General features: G+C 36.1%; 1 protein-coding gene across 4 annotated transcripts in view; it reads right to left on the minus strand.

Annotated features, from left to right (window-relative positions):
* Positions 1–11,034: 11,034 nt before the first annotated feature.
* GPM6A (glycoprotein M6A) overlaps positions 11,035–15,808 on the minus strand; it is a 368,540-nt gene continuing 363,766 nt past the window's right edge. For all 4 annotated transcript variants that reach the window (XM_015450561.3, XM_074040779.1, XM_015450559.3 and 1 more), the window contains exon 7: positions 11,035–13,155. In XM_015450561.3, the coding sequence (XP_015306047.1) occupies positions 13,003–13,155 (153 nt within the window). In that variant the 3' untranslated portion in view covers positions 11,035–13,002. The remainder of the gene's footprint in view (positions 13,156–15,808) is intronic.

The raw sequence follows: 15,808 nt of genomic DNA on the forward strand, positions 1-15,808 counted from the left end.
CAGAGCTTTATAAAGTATGTTATTAAAAATTATTTTCCTCCTAAAAACAAAGAAAGGCACTGAATAGTTTTAAGCAGAGGAGGGACAGGATCAGTTACATGTTGTTCATGTTGTCATCTCTCTGGCTGAAATGCAGACAATGGTTTGTGAAGCAAGTCACACAGCTGCATGTAGACCAAAGAAGAAGCTATTATAGAAATTCAGGAAGGGAAAATTGGTGTCTTGAAACTGATTGAGTGTGTGGAGATGGCACGTAATAGATGATTTTGAGAGATATTTAGAAAATAACTTGGAATATATATGTTTGTGTTGTAGAGAAACTGTTGAGTAAAACCCTTCCAGCTGGGGCTGTGGATATGTATTGATGCTGCTTATTAAGATAGGGAATATGGGGAAAAGAGAGATGAGATTCCACATCGAATTGCTTCAGTAGCTGTGAAGCTTCCAGTGGGATGCTGAGAAGAGAGATTGAGGCCCACACTGGCTGGTTAACTGACAAATCACTGTCCTTTTTTTTTTTTTTTTTTTTTTTTTTCCTGGCACACAGCTACCTCCATTTCTCAGGGTTTTCTGCAGTTGGGTGCAGCTATGCGGCTGAATTGCGGAATCTGGGCAGAAGTCTGGCTCATAACTGCCGCACAGTCCTGTCCCCTCTGTTTCTAGTGACTGAGGAAGATGAGTGGACGCTTGAGTGTGACGGGATAGCAGCCGGCCCTCAGTGACTGCAAGGGGCAGAGCTCCCTCTAATGATTCCTAGTATGCTGCAAACCACATGAGATACAAAAATGCATAGTAGAAAGCTAAGCCACTGAGACTTCAGGATCGTTTTCACAGCTATTAGTTGACCTTACCTAATGGAGAAAGTGATACTGCAAGTGTGGTGCTTCTGCAAAAAAGGCAAAACAAAATACAAATAAACTCATAACTCTCATAAACGCATATGTGCATATGTGTGTGTGTGTGTGAGAGAGAGAGAGAGAAAGAGAGTTTATTTGCATTTTGTTTTGCTTTTTTACAGAAGCACCACACTTTCAGTCAAAAAATAAGAAATCAAAATCTTGAGAGGTCAAAAATAAGAAAACTGTTGTAGGCTTTTTAAAAATGGTGGCCTTTTGGGTACGTGATTAAAATATTTGGTTAAATGATCATTTTTTGTAACCTATTAAACCTACAGCCCTAGGGAAAAAAGTTGGAAAACAAAATGTTAATAGTGTGTTTTGGCTCCTGTTAGCCAGGTTTCCATAGGTGTTACAAGAAATAATTGAGATGAGTAAAGATGAGTTAGTTTTCAAAGAACTAAAAAGAGAGTCCAGAAATGTGGGGTTTGGCTAAGTTGAAAAAGCTGGCTGTTGCCATATAGATTCCAAACAGAAAAAGATGAGGCAGGATTGTGCCTGATAAAATCCCTTCGATACTCAGTCTGGTGATAAAGATCCAACTATTGTTTATCTTCCACACAGTTGTTTCAGATCATCTTAAGGTGGCCGCTATTAAAAGTAAAAGCCCTGGAAGCGAGGAAGCATTAGAACAATATGTTAGAAGAACTTTCGATATTGTTACTAGGACACAGAGTGGAAGCCTATTAAACTCTTGAGAAATTTGTATTGCCAAAAAAAAAAAAAAAAAAAAAAAGTTGAGCTGGATTACATTTAAACAAATAAACCAAAACAAAATGTAAAAACAGCACAATGACAATCGAATAGCATCTATTGGATGTGACAATATAGGTGGCAGTGGTGAATTATTAGTGATAGTTATTTTGGTCAAATGAGAGGTAATGGAAGTCAGAATGCAGCTTTGATTTAGCAATTTAAGATTGGTGAAGTAAAGAACTACAGAGAGAGAACAGACAATTCCTTTGATAATTTTGACTGTGAAAGAAAAGTGGGTATATGTTGAAATGAGGTAAGGGAGAGTTTTATTTTTGCTCATGTTTTTGTTACATAAGATCAGGCAATTTGAGCAGAATCAAAAACTGAATGGTATATTCCTATAGAGAAGCAGTTTGAAGTTATAGAATATTAAAAAGTAGAAATTACCAACTAGGGCAAGAAAGCAGCTATGCAAATAGAGAAGTTCTGGTCTCAGACATGAGGAGGAACACATTATGTGCAACACCCACAGAAGGACATTGCAAACCATTTAGTCCTGAAGTATCTAAGTGCAGTGAATACCGTATTCCCTCCCATGGGAAACATAAGTGCTCTATATTTTAATCTTTCAGACACAGGCTCTCCCCACCATTCCCAAAGAAATATGATTGAGACAATAGAGAAGCATCCCATAATCTCAATTTGATTATCAAATCATAGTATTAATACTTTGGCAGATGCATTATTTTATTAAAAATAATCATCCACCATTGATTAGCTATGTACAGCACCATCAATCTATATGCAGTAACAATATCTCATTTAATCATCCTAAAAACCTCACAAGACAAACATGTTTCTTACACACACCCCAAAATCTGAATTTTAAAGAACTGCCCCGTTTTTTCTTTTCCTAGTGCTCTAGTTTGATTTTTTTAATAATGGAGATTTTAAGTTAAATTGAATAGATGAAATCTCACTCTCTGGATGCCTCTCTTATCTATTCACAGAGGCTATTCCGATTTCCTTATTGGTGGTGATGAAATTTTTCAGTGCCTAAAATTCAGTATTTACTGATGTTCTTTTATTATCAGCCCGGAAATCTGATTCCTCTCCACTGCCCTTCTTCTATTGCTCCTGAAATCCCTGTGCCAACAGTGTGGTGAAAAGTCTTTTGACCAGTTTAAGTTTCACCAAACTGTGGTATTGATTTTTTTTTCCCAGAAACCTCATCTCTCACCTTAAATTAGCATTCAATAAAGCAATGTTTTGGAAAACTTAAGAAAATATAGAAGAAAAATGTGTTCTTAATGTTTTAGTTCTAGCCAAGCCAATATCAGACAAATTCTTTGTGCCATAATTACTTCTCCTAGGACCACAAAAGGAAGAACGAATGGAAATAAATTGGAGAAAAAAATGAAATTGGAAAGAAGGCTGTCTTATTATACATATCACAGACACGTCAGGTTTCAGTGCTTCAAATTTAGAAAAAGATAAATATCACTTGCTCTCGCTAAAACATGTAGAACAAAAATAATGAGCTCATGTCTATAAAAGCGCCATAGAATAGAAAAAATTATTAGAACTCTTTTTATAACTGGTCTTTAATAAATTATCACTGCATTTTAAAAGCAAACTTATTTCAGTGCTGTGGTCATGTAACTCTTTTAATTGATAACTAGTTTAATAAACGTTTATTGCCTGCTATGTGCCATGTAATAAGGAATAAATCTAAATCTCCATGGACTTACATTTTACTGAAGGAAACTAGACAATAAAGATACATTTGTAAATGCATATAGTAGGTCAAATGGTAGAAAGTTCTCTATGAAAAATAGTTCACTCCTGTAATCCCACAGCATTTTGGGAGGCCAAGGTGGGTGGATTCCCTGAGGTCAGGAGTTCAAGACCAGTCTGGTCAATATGGTGAAACCTTGTCTCTACTAATAATACAAAAAAATTAGCTGGGTGTGGTGGCACACCCTTGTAGTCCCAGCTACTTGAGAGGCTAAGGCAGGAGAATCGCTTGATTCTGGGAGGCAGAGGTTGCAGTGAGCCGAGACCACGCCACTGCACTCCAGCCTGCGACAGAGCAAGACTCTGCCTCGAAAAAAAAAAAAGAAAAAGCAGATAGAAGGTAAAGGTATAAGCCATTCTATAGATAGCTTGTAAGGGAAAACTAACTGAGACATTTTGAGCACACAAGAAAAAGGACGAGGCTCACAGGTATTTTGAGGAAAAGCATTCCAGGAAGAGTGAATGGCAAGTACAAAGGCCCAGAAAGGGCAGAGTTGTTGATGTACATGAACAACAGTGGCTGGGGCAAATTTAGAAAGGGTGAGAGGAAATGGGTTAGAAGAAGTATACGGTATTGAGTGGCAAGATAAAATTGTGTTTTGTAAGCCATAGTATAGACTTTGCATTGACTCCTGAATGTGGCAGGGAGCTTTAGGGGGTTGCACACAAAACTGTGATCTGATTTCCCTTACTTTCTAAGAGGATTATTTTGGCTGTTGGGTTGAGAAAAGATGGTTGAAAAGGGAGGTTTAAGAATGGAAGCACGGGGCTGGGCGTGGTGGCTCACGCTTGTAATCCCAGCACTTTGGGCGGCCGAGGTGAGTGGATCACAAGGTCAAGAGACAGAGACCATCCTGGCCAACATGGTGAAACCCTGTCTCTACTAAAAACACAAAAATTAGCCAGTCACGGTGCCAGGCGCCTGTAGTCCCAGCTACTTGGGAGGCTGAGGCAGGAGAATCACTTTAACCCAGGAGGCGGAGGTTGCAGTGAGCCGAGATCGTGCCACTGCATTCCAGCCTGGTGACAGAGCAAGACTCTGTCTCAAAACCAAAAAACAAACAAACAAACAAAAAAACAAAAACGAAAAAAAGGAAGCAGGAAGACCAGTTAGTAAAGGCCTCTAACAATCAGGATAGAAGATAATGGTGTCTTGAGGAATGGAAATCATGAAGGACTTTTTCTGGGAATATTTTGAGGGTATAGCTAAAAGGGGATATGAGAAACAGAGACAATCAAGAATGACTCACGTATCTGGGCCTGGGGCAGTTAAAGTATGGACTTGTTTTTTATGGAGGTGGAGAAGACTGTAGAAGGTGCAACTTACTGGGACAAGAGCAGCTCTGCAGTCTGGTATGTGTTAACTCTGAGAGGCCTCAAAATATGTTGAATATCCTTAGGATGAATGAGTCTGGATTATTTCAGAGGAAGACTCTAGACTGGAGAGATGAATTTGAAGTCATCAGCTTATTGATATTTTCAACGATGAGATTAGAGGTCATTTACTAAGAAAGTTAAGGACAAGGAATTACAATGGTAAAAGATGACATGGCTGAGAAAGAATGAGCAAGGAGATTTAGAAAGGCACAGCCGGGGAGTCGGTAGGAAAATCATGAGGATGAGTTCTCCTGAAATCCAAGGGAAGAGTGTGTGGCAGAAAAGAGGGAATGACTGACTATATCAAATATTGCTCAAAAGTTGAGTAAGGATCCAATGGCTTGCACGACCATAACTAATGGTCTCTAATTTTTGGCCTCTTTACCTCGTTTAATGACTTTTCTTTTGTTCATCCACACTGGTTCAACTGTCATTTCAGGTAAAAACCTTTTCTTTACTGTTCCATTTGCCTGGAATGTTTTTCCCCCATATAACTTACATGACTTACTTCCTCAGCTCTTTCAAGTTGTAACGAAAATGTTACCTTCTCAGTAAGGCCTCCCCTGAAAATTCGCCACCCCAGCCCAACCCTGCGACATTCCTGGAGTATCTCACATGATTCATTATTCTCCATAGCATGTCTCTCTTCAAAAATACCTTATATTCTATTTATTTATCTAATTAGTATCTACCTCCCTGCATCAGAATACAAACTACACTGGATTTTTACCTATTATATTCATTGCTAGATCCTAGTGTCTAGAAGATAACTGTAGTGGGGTCTCAAAATCACGTGATACAAAATGAATGAGAACTAAGCATTGGATTTAGCAATCTGGGAGCATTTGTCACTCTGCCATGGCATGTTGAATTTCCATGGATGTTGAATACAGGAGCTGATTACAAGGGATTTAAGATAAAATGATAGGAGAGTAACTGGAGGTGATTATACATATCTTTTACATAAATATGCTGTAAAGGAAAGTAATAAATAGGCTGGCTGTAAATCAATGTAGAATCAAGAGAGGGTATTTGTTTTTATTTTTATTCTTGATTGATTACTTTAAGATTGGGATAAACCACTTGAAAGTGAAAAAAAATGATGATTCAGAAGAGATTAGAGAGAAAATAATTCTGTAGTGATAACCTTCCCTCAAGGAGGTGAGAGGCCAATTCATCCACAATAAAAAGAGAACAAGCAGGGATTATGCACGTTGATGCAGAGAGGTTGACAGATGAGTAATGGAAATTTACAGAAATGTACTTCTGATTATTTCTCATTTCTCCCTCAAATGAGAAGCAATTTTTAACTCTATGGATAGAAATAGTGTTGGAAGATTGATAGGAGTTATGATATAGTAACCAACCAGGGGATGTAGAATAGTGAATGCTCCAGACCATAAGCCAGCAAATGATGGCTCTCAGGCTAAATCTAGGCCCTCATGGGTTTTTGTAAATAAAGTTTTATTGGAACACAGAATATGGAAGTAATGGGCATTTATTTACATATTTTTATTATTGTTCTTGCACTATGAGGCAGAGTTAAGTGGTTGCAACAGAAACCCCATGGTACATAAAACTTCACATATTTGGCCACGTGCAGTAGCTCATACCTATAATCCCAGCTGGTGCAATGGCTCACACCTGTAATCCCAGCTACTTGGGAGGCTGAGGCAGGAAGATCACTTGAACCCAGGAGTTTGAGACCAATTTGAACAAAATAGTTAGAGATCCATCTCCAAAAGAAAAGAAAAGAAAAAAACTCACATTTTTCCTCTTTGGTCATTTACAGAAAAAAAAAGACTGCCAACTCTGTTCTAGAAAAATGGATAGGTTTCTTGGGGGTTCTGAGTGCTCACCTAAACTTAGGTGAGTCTCGGCAAGTGTTTTACTCCAGCCACATCACGCTATGCAGGCTCAAGTGTGGAGGAATAGGCAGACAGCTGAATTAAATCAAAGTTGGCATCTTACCATGCTTGTTTAAGGAAAGTAGAGGGTCAAAGGAGCTGAGGATTTGCCAAAGAAGTTTTTACAATGATGAACTTGTAATATAAGCTAGTTACTGAAGGACATAAGGGGAGTGAAGGACTGTAGGAGACCAATAGATATATGGTCCTCATGGAGTAAGAAAGCTTGAAAACGGCAGATGGAAGAGGGAAATTAGATACCTGAAATTTAGATTATACATGGTTTGCAATTATCAGAAATTGTGAATTTTTAGGATTTCAGTGGCTAGGGTGGAATAGGGTCAAAACCACTGGAGGAGAAGGATCAAATACCAGCCTCTGCAACTGACTTGTCAAGGTATTTATATTAATATCTGAAGTCTCCTCTTGTCTTACCAGAAACCTCTCTTGTTACTTCAAGCATAAAGTTTACACTTATATAAATCAGTATGTATTCTAATCAGAGAAATGTGAATGGTACCTGATGATGCTTGGATATTAGGTAGTAGATGTTAAGAAACCAAGGGGAAAAGTTTTAAGATATTTGTGTCAACTTCTATAAATAAGATAACTTAGATGTTTAAAATGTAATTTTTTTTTTAAGGTGGAGTCTCACTCTGTTGCCCAGGCTGGAGTGCAGTGGCATGATCTCAGCTCACTGCAACCTCTGCCTCCTGGGTTCAAGCGATTCTCCTGCCTCAGGCTCCCAAGTAGCTGAGACTATAGGCACCTGCCACCACACCTGGCTAATTTTTGTATTTTCAGTAGAGATGGGGTTTCACCAAGTTGGCCAGGATGGTCTCGATCTCTTGACGTTGTGATCCGCCCAACTCGGCCTCCCAAAGTCCTGGAATTACAGGCCCTAGCCACCGCGCCTGGCCAAAAATGTGATTTTTCTATCATTGCATTTATCACATTGTTATCTGTAACCTACTTGGTGTACTACTTACAAGTTATGATCTAAGTGGCTTAGAAAGCATAATTACTTTTAAATCATGGAGGTGTCATTTGGGAAAATTGTTGTCCTGCTAAGTTTCATTCACATGCCAAGGACACTCAGTTCTCATTCAGGATGCTGCATTTTTTCTCAAAGAACTGATCTCACTATCCAAAAATAAAATATTAATACTAAGAAAGATGATCAATATAGTAATCTCGGTGAACATTGTTTGCATAAAGAAAAGCAAATGTAGTTTGTAACTTGAATGACAGGGTAACTGTGTTGCATTGGCTGGGTCATTAAGTGTGGACGTGGATGGGACGATATGGGGATACTACTTCTAGCTTGTGTTATAAAGTAATTGGCTGAGTTATTCACACATTCCTTTAAATGTTGTTAGTATTTCTGAAAACTCACTCCTTGTTTCTGGGAATCTTCTTTATATATCAAAAGGCTAGGTTGACATCATCTTTTCTTTTGAGAAAGTTGATTAATAGATTAATTAATAGGGGAACAGGTTTCTAGAAAAATTAACAGACGTCAGAGTTAAATGATTTAAAAAGACTGGAAAAAAAATTGCTAATTCTCAATGCTCATTTACTAGAAAACACAAAAAAACTTCATGTGTATTTTTAGTGGATCATATGGGTAAGCTTTCATTGGCATGTCAACTAATATATCAGCCAAAATGGTAATGTTAATTTATTGATGACAAGTTATATAAATATTTCAGAGAAAAGAAATATAAATATCTTCGGGACACACCAAAAAAATGTGGAGAGAGAGAAAAAACAATAAATCTGGCGCTTAAAATCTGGTGCTTACCTACGCATAGTTAGTATCCTAAGTGATACCAAAAAAGCACCTCTGCCCCATCTTTTGGTGCAATATTTTTTGGTTATTGTTCTTTCCAATATACATGAAATGGTTTGGAGAATTTGACTCACACAGTTAGATTTATCTTCAAATATTCTACTTCTATCGGAATGGCTCTCAAGAGGCAAAAATAATTGTTGAAAAAGTAAAAAAGCAAACATTGCAACACTTCTCTAAAGACAAAAATAGTTCCCATGTTTAAAATCAGAGCAGCGGTGTTGGGTAGCTGGATGGGATCAGCTCCTCTGTCAGTGGGTTCCAGGTTCTTGGAGACTAAAGAGTGTTCTCTTTAGTGTTCCAAGACCTGGACATTGAACACTTGCTCAAGAACCTGGAGTGGAGGGCAGAGAACCCTGAAGAAAACAGTATGTGCAGTCTGAATTATCTTTTGCATAATTTTACTTAATAGGTTGTTATTTTTTGGTCTAATTTGGGGTTTTTGTAGTTTTGACTTTTTAAAATTGTTCCTACATGAAATACATGGCTTCCAATAACATTGCTCTTTTCTTTCTCTCTATTACTCAAAGGATAATAACAGAATTAGTTGGATTTACACTTAACCAGCTCTTCTCCTTTCTAGTTTTTAATTTTCCAATTGTTTGTTTATTTTTTAAATTTTGTTTGGTATTTCCAAGTACTATCTATAAAAGATTCCACAGATTAGCAATACAGTGGTCAAAATGATATTATTTCATTTAATATTTTATTTCATTATTCATTTAATAATGAATTTAAGAATTGATTTCCCTCATTTTTAAGTTGTTTTCAATTTTATATTGCTAACCTGTGATGGATTTTTGTGGTCAAGAGCCAAATAACCTAAAATGATCAAAAAGGTAAAACGTTTTTTGTAAGAAGAAACTCAAGGTCCTGGGTTTATTTAAGAAAATAAAAATGTCGGCCGTGCGCGGTGGCTCAAGCCTGTAATCCCAGCACTTTGGGAGGCCGAGACGGGCGGATCACGAGGTTAGGAGATCGAGACCATCCTGGCTAACACGGTGAAACCCCGTCTCTACTAAAAAAAAAAATACAAAAAACTAGCCGGGCGTGGTGGCGGCGCCTGTAGTCCCAGCTACTCGGGAGGCCGAGGCAGGAGAATGGCGCAAACCCGGGAGGCGGAGCTTGCAGTGAGCTGAGATCCGGCCACTGCACTCCAGCTTGGGTGACAAAGCGAGACTCTGTCTCAACAAAAAAAAAAAAAAGAAAAGAAAAGAAAAGAAAAATGTCTACATTTGAGCTAGAAGCATTTTACACAGATTTGTCTTCATTGACTTAAAACAATCTTTTATCTGAAAACCTCACAGGAAACCAAAGAGAATTTCTTCAAGATGTTACAGTATAATTTAAATTTCCTGGTGGTCATTATATTTCTGCTTCCAGGTTGCCTAAATGAAATACATTTTAAAGTCACCTGTGTCTATTTTGTCTAAGGCAAGTAAACAAATAAATAAAACAAAGATTTACTTGTTCTTTGAAGAAATCTGATATTTTTAAGTTTTAACATAAAGAATGAAACTACATGCAAGTTAGAGCTGACTTACACACATCTTATTCTCAAAGTAAGTAATTTCCTTAGGCTTAATATTACCTTTAAAATTCTCAAAAGGAAATTACTTGCTTTAAGGACAAAATGCACATTTTTACAAAGAGAAATTTGACTTTTCAGTTTTCGAAAATTATAATAATCTTATAATAATACACTTTTTGTAAAGCATATATTATAAAATTGTTCATATTCATATTGTATAGTATACAATTATGTTGCTATTATAAGAATTTAATAAACACTGGAAATAAGAATTATCATTTAATAAAATATAGGTAGAAAATAGTTTTATTTTCTTAAAAATAACTTTTAAAAGCATAATTAAAATCCTTTGTCCACATCTACTTATAATTATTGTAGATATTTCTAACATAAGTCCATGAAGTTTTCATGTTCCCATTCATAGTAATATGTAAGTAGAGACTAATATAATTTCTTAAGCCTTATGAAAATTAGTATTTTTATTGATAACGATCTTATTATTTTTAACTTGCCATAACTTCTAGCTTGGCCAAAAGAAATCAGATGTAAAACATACAAAGCCTAGAAAAAAATGTATATACATTTAAATTTCATTGCTCTCACCTTTGTATTTTGAAGCAAACCAAGAAATCATTTTTCTTTCTGAATTGCATTGGGCTTTTTTTTCTCTGATAGTTTGTGAAGTACTAAAGAAAACACAAAACAATAGAGATCAGACAAGAAAATGGCAGCACTCAGAGAAAGTTATCATTTTCTAAATAAAATAACCTCCAAAGTCTTTGCTCCCTCGAGCTAGCATTCTGATAGTGAATATTTACGCATAGCATCGTCATTGAATTTTGACGGGTTAGGTCAGCTCAGCTGAAGTAGAATCATGAGGGGATAGCATCTATTGTACTTGAAAAGAGTTCACACACATAGGAAAGAGGAATAAACAAAACAAAAAAGAAAAATACAAATACACTGCAGAAGCTAATAATAAGTACACAAAGTACACAAGTGTATTTATTACATTTTGCAAGCACTTTGTTCTACATTTCAAAAACGCCACCATCAAGCTGTTGGCACATTTATGTACAAAACAGATTAATTGTAATGCCTGCTACAAAGCACTCTGTGAAAATACAAACTCTAATACCAGAAATAAAAGTCAAAAGTGTCAACATCATTACATAAGTTGAAAAGACAGTTTTATCACAAACTGTTAAGACACGGAACTGAAACACTATAATATAGAATTTAAAGAAGCCCATTAATATTTTGCTGAATATCTGTAATACTGCATATATCAGAAAAATGTTGAACCAGTAAGATAATCTAAGCATAAAGAAAAGGAAGCAAAATGAACCCCAAATTAATTAAATAATACTACAGAATGCATAATCATGCCACAGATATCTCTAGTAGTACCCCCTACCTACTACAAGAACTTGTAAAATTACTGATGATGCATGACTAGTCATTGTACAAAGATTGTTTCCACTCAATAAATTTTATTAGAAATGCAGTTACACTGAGAAAGGATTTCACAATGGTCAAATCAGTGCACAATACTACCTAGTTTAATACACTGACAAAAATGTCTTGTCAGGCTACATCATTTTAGAAGACACTTTACAGCATTCTTGTAGCATTAGAAATAATCAAAAGAAGAGAGTCAAGGTTAAAACAAACACCAAATTTGGTCCAATAATACTGATTGCTTTTTTTAAAATTCCTTTGATACAGGTACTTTTTATAAATGAATATGAAGGAACATTCGGTTAAAATGACTTACTTGAAATAAAAACACAAATATATCACTACACTTTCAAACAATACATTCTATAGGGGCCTCTGACCACACTTTAGAAAACACTACAGGTAAACCAACATAGATTGGAAGGCTGCAAGCAAAGCTATTATATTAATGGAAGCCTTTTCAAATATATCATACACATTTTAGGAATAGTTTACAGAGGTGCAATCCATTAAAACTTTTAAAGTAGGTAAAACAACTTCCGAGGGGTTAGTGTGCTTATTCGTAATAAACCACCTTCATAAAGGTAATTAATTTTCCACATTAGCATATTAAAAGTTCCAATCCAGCCACTTCTTAAATCACAAAGAGATCATTCTCCAATAGTCTACAGTAGTTATTTCCATTAAAATTGTCTCTATATACTAAACTTTAAAAAGGTAAGCCTGGTGTCACAATCTTAAAAAGGCAACTAGCCATGCATTAGCATTACTGTTTCTACATGCTCACAACATAAACATGAGTAATCTGAGATAAATACCTTTTAAGAACATCAAGAAAAAGTACAATGTTAACAAAGATAAGAAGCACTTCTTTTTTTTAAACCTACTCTTACAAATTTAGAAATTGCACCTTAGATTGATGAAAACATGAACCAGGGCCTATAGTAATATGGCCCCTGATCTTCAGACAAAATTTCCATATTTCAAGAGTCATCATGATGTCATCTCTGTCTATTGTTCATAATGTACAATGGTCCCTTTGAAGGTTACCTGTAGTTAAACTAGTTACCGAAATCAAAACTAAAAAGTATAAAAAGCTATTTTCTTTTCAAAACATAAGAAATAATGCAAAAGGTGTTATGTATAACACATGGGAAGTGGTTAAAAATCAAACAAATCTTTGCATTTGACAATGTTAGTGTCTTTGATTTTACAGAACTAGTAAATGAGTTTGAGAAATTTCAAAAAAAAAAAAAAAAAAAAAGGCTGGATAGGAGCTTGTAGAAAAGATCTGACTTACATCAATTTAATAAATTGGGAAATTAAGTGCTAACCAACAAAGAATTGTACTCAGGTGATTCATAAGTCACCTTACATATCATTGATGAGAAGCACTTTCACTTTGTTTTTTAAAGGTTGGATGGTTGGATGGCCCTTAGTTAAACACCAATGCATTCAAATGGTAGAAAGAACAGGAAGATGCATTTATGTGTATGCATTGAGCCGCTCTTTGGAGCGAGTAGAATGGATGTCATGAAGCTCTTGCTCTTCCTTCGACTTGATGTCTTCATACTTCTGCATCCGGCAGGCGTCTTTCACATAGGCCCAGTTGGCAGACAGAACCATAAGGTAGTGAACCTAATCAAAGACAAAAATAATTTATATTGGAAGTTTGTTCAGTGTCTTCATTACACCTTGCTATCTGGAAAGAAGTCTTAGAATTATAGATCTTTTTAGGAAATGTTCACATATAAAATGGAACCAAAATTTCTCTGGTAATAGAAACAATATAAAATATATTTTTCACTCCTCCAATTATATCCCACCTATTCTTGGCACTCTTTCTTTCAGTATCTCTTTCTCTTCTTTTTCAATTCTTGGAAGTAATCCAAGACTAATTCTTAATCTTTATGGGATGTTTCCTGCCCAATGTGTCCTCATTTGCCCAAACCATAGGCGATTCATTTCATGTTCATGTATCTATGTTTTATAATCCATAATCAGAAATATTCTCACATACTGTTTGTGTCTAATTGACTTGAATTAATTAGAGGATCTAATACCCCACTTAAAGAGAGATCATGGAAACCCCCAAATATACCTGTGGATTTGATTAACAGGTTAATTTTGCATATAATGAATTTTGCAGTTTCTTTTTTACTATAAACTACAAGAGATGAAATATTGTGTTATATGGGTTTTTTATGTGTATATACATTCACAACAGCTACAATAGTGCCATGTTCAAAAAGGAAGCTCCTGGTTTGTCTGGAGTAACGAAGTTGCTCGAGAAATAAAGCTTCTTTATTTGACTTGAGTTGACCCAGCAATGAGCCTGTTTATTTGTTTTTCTTTTCTTTCTTCCCTCTTGGTCCACAGGGGAGATAAAGCAGCTTTCCACATGATGAATTTTGATGAATAGGGAAGAGAAACTAAGTTGACAGTTATTTACTTTCTCTGAGTTTTAAAGGGTGGGCAATATTTTAATCCAACATTCAGAAAAATAGAACACTAAGATTTTGATAATTAGTAAACAGTACATTGAAAGAGGAGGCGGGTTGGTTCTAGAAAAGTACAGATGGATATAAAGAATGCAATGTCAATTCTAAATAGCGAATATTGTGGCGTGTTCAGATAGTCAACAAACAGCAAAAAAAAAACAATAATTTTGACATGGAATGTAGGGAAAAAGATGCATACCACTATAAATAACCTATTTTTAGAATTTTCTGTTTCCTCTGAAGTTTAGCATTTTGTTTAAGGAAAATTATAAGCCACCTGAAAGCAGGGGCTGTGAGTTACATTCTTGTACATTATGGCATTTACATAGTGAAAACTTAATCACTATATATATATATGGATTAAATAAGGCTTATACACATAATGAAGTTTATGCAGTATTTTGTTGCTATAAAATATCAAGTGCTGTGGAGAATGCTTAGTACATAGCAGATACACAAAATATTTGCCAAATAAATGAATACATTTTTCAATCTTCAAAAACTTTTCATAATATCTGAGAAAATGTGGCCCCCAAATTATTATTAAATATGTATGAGTGAGGCCGGGCGCAGTGGCTCATGCCTATAATCCCAGCACTTTGGGAGGCCAAGGCGGGTTGATCACCTGAAGTCAGGAGTTCAAGACCAGTCTGGCCAACATGGTGAAACCCCATCTCTACTAAAAATACAAAAATAGCTGGGTGTGGTAGCATGTGCCTGTAATCCCAGCTATGCGGGAGGATGAGGCAGGAGAATCGATGGAACCTGGGAGGCGGAGGTTGCAGCGAGCTGAGATCATGACACACTACTCTAGCCTGGGCAACAGAGTGAGACTCTGTCTCAAAAAAATACATATCTATATATTTATATAATATATATACTATATATAAAGTATTTATTTTTATATTGTGTATATATATACACATATGAGTGAAATACTGAAAAGAAATTCAAGGGCAGGTGCGGTGGCTCACACCTGTAATCCCAGCACTTTGGGAGGCCGAGGCGGGCGGATCACGAGGTCAGGAGATCGAGACCTTCCTGGCTAACACGGTGAAACCCCGTCTCTACTAAAAATACAAAAAATTAGCAGGGTGTGGTGGCAGGTGCCTGTAGTCCCAGCTACTCGGGAGGCTGAGGCAGGAGAATGGCATGAACCTGGGAGGCAGAGCTTGCAGTGAGCCGAGATTTTGCCACATCACTCCAGCCTGGGCGACAGAGGAGACTCCGTTTCAAAAAAAAAAAAAAAAAAAATCAAGGTCACTCCAATTCAGAAACAGGTGCTTCCTAATGGATCTTACAGGCAGTTCCTCTGGCCTTAAGCGGAACACAAGTTACAGGGCTTATTACTGTCCCTTGCTAGGTGAACAGTGATTACTGAAATCTGGTCCAATGCTAAGTTGACTTACTTTGTCAGCATGTAGCATTCCTAACTTCTCTACAAAATAATGGAGTAGAGTAGAACAGAGTAAGTTCTTAAGAAATACTATTAATAGCATTATAATTAATATTCTTAAGTTCTTAATATTAAGTTTTTAAGAAATATTATTAATAATAAGGTGCCTGCTTTATTATTCCTGGTACTAGCAGTATTAGTACCAGGAACAGTAGCAGTCATTATATTTTCCCTCTCTCCTAAGACCTGCACTATTATTATAGCTAATAAGTTGGAAATATGTAGGTCAATCATTTAAGCTAGTATGGAGTTTTGTGATGACTCTAGACAGAGAAAATAACCCCCAAAGAATGCTTAGTCCTTGAAAAAATTATCTTCTAAACTTTCTGTTTTA

The sequence above is a fragment of the Macaca fascicularis genome, chromosome 5 (assembly GCF_037993035.2).
Source record: "Macaca fascicularis isolate 582-1 chromosome 5, T2T-MFA8v1.1".
NCBI classification, from domain to species: Eukaryota; Metazoa; Chordata; class Mammalia; order Primates; family Cercopithecidae; genus Macaca; species Macaca fascicularis.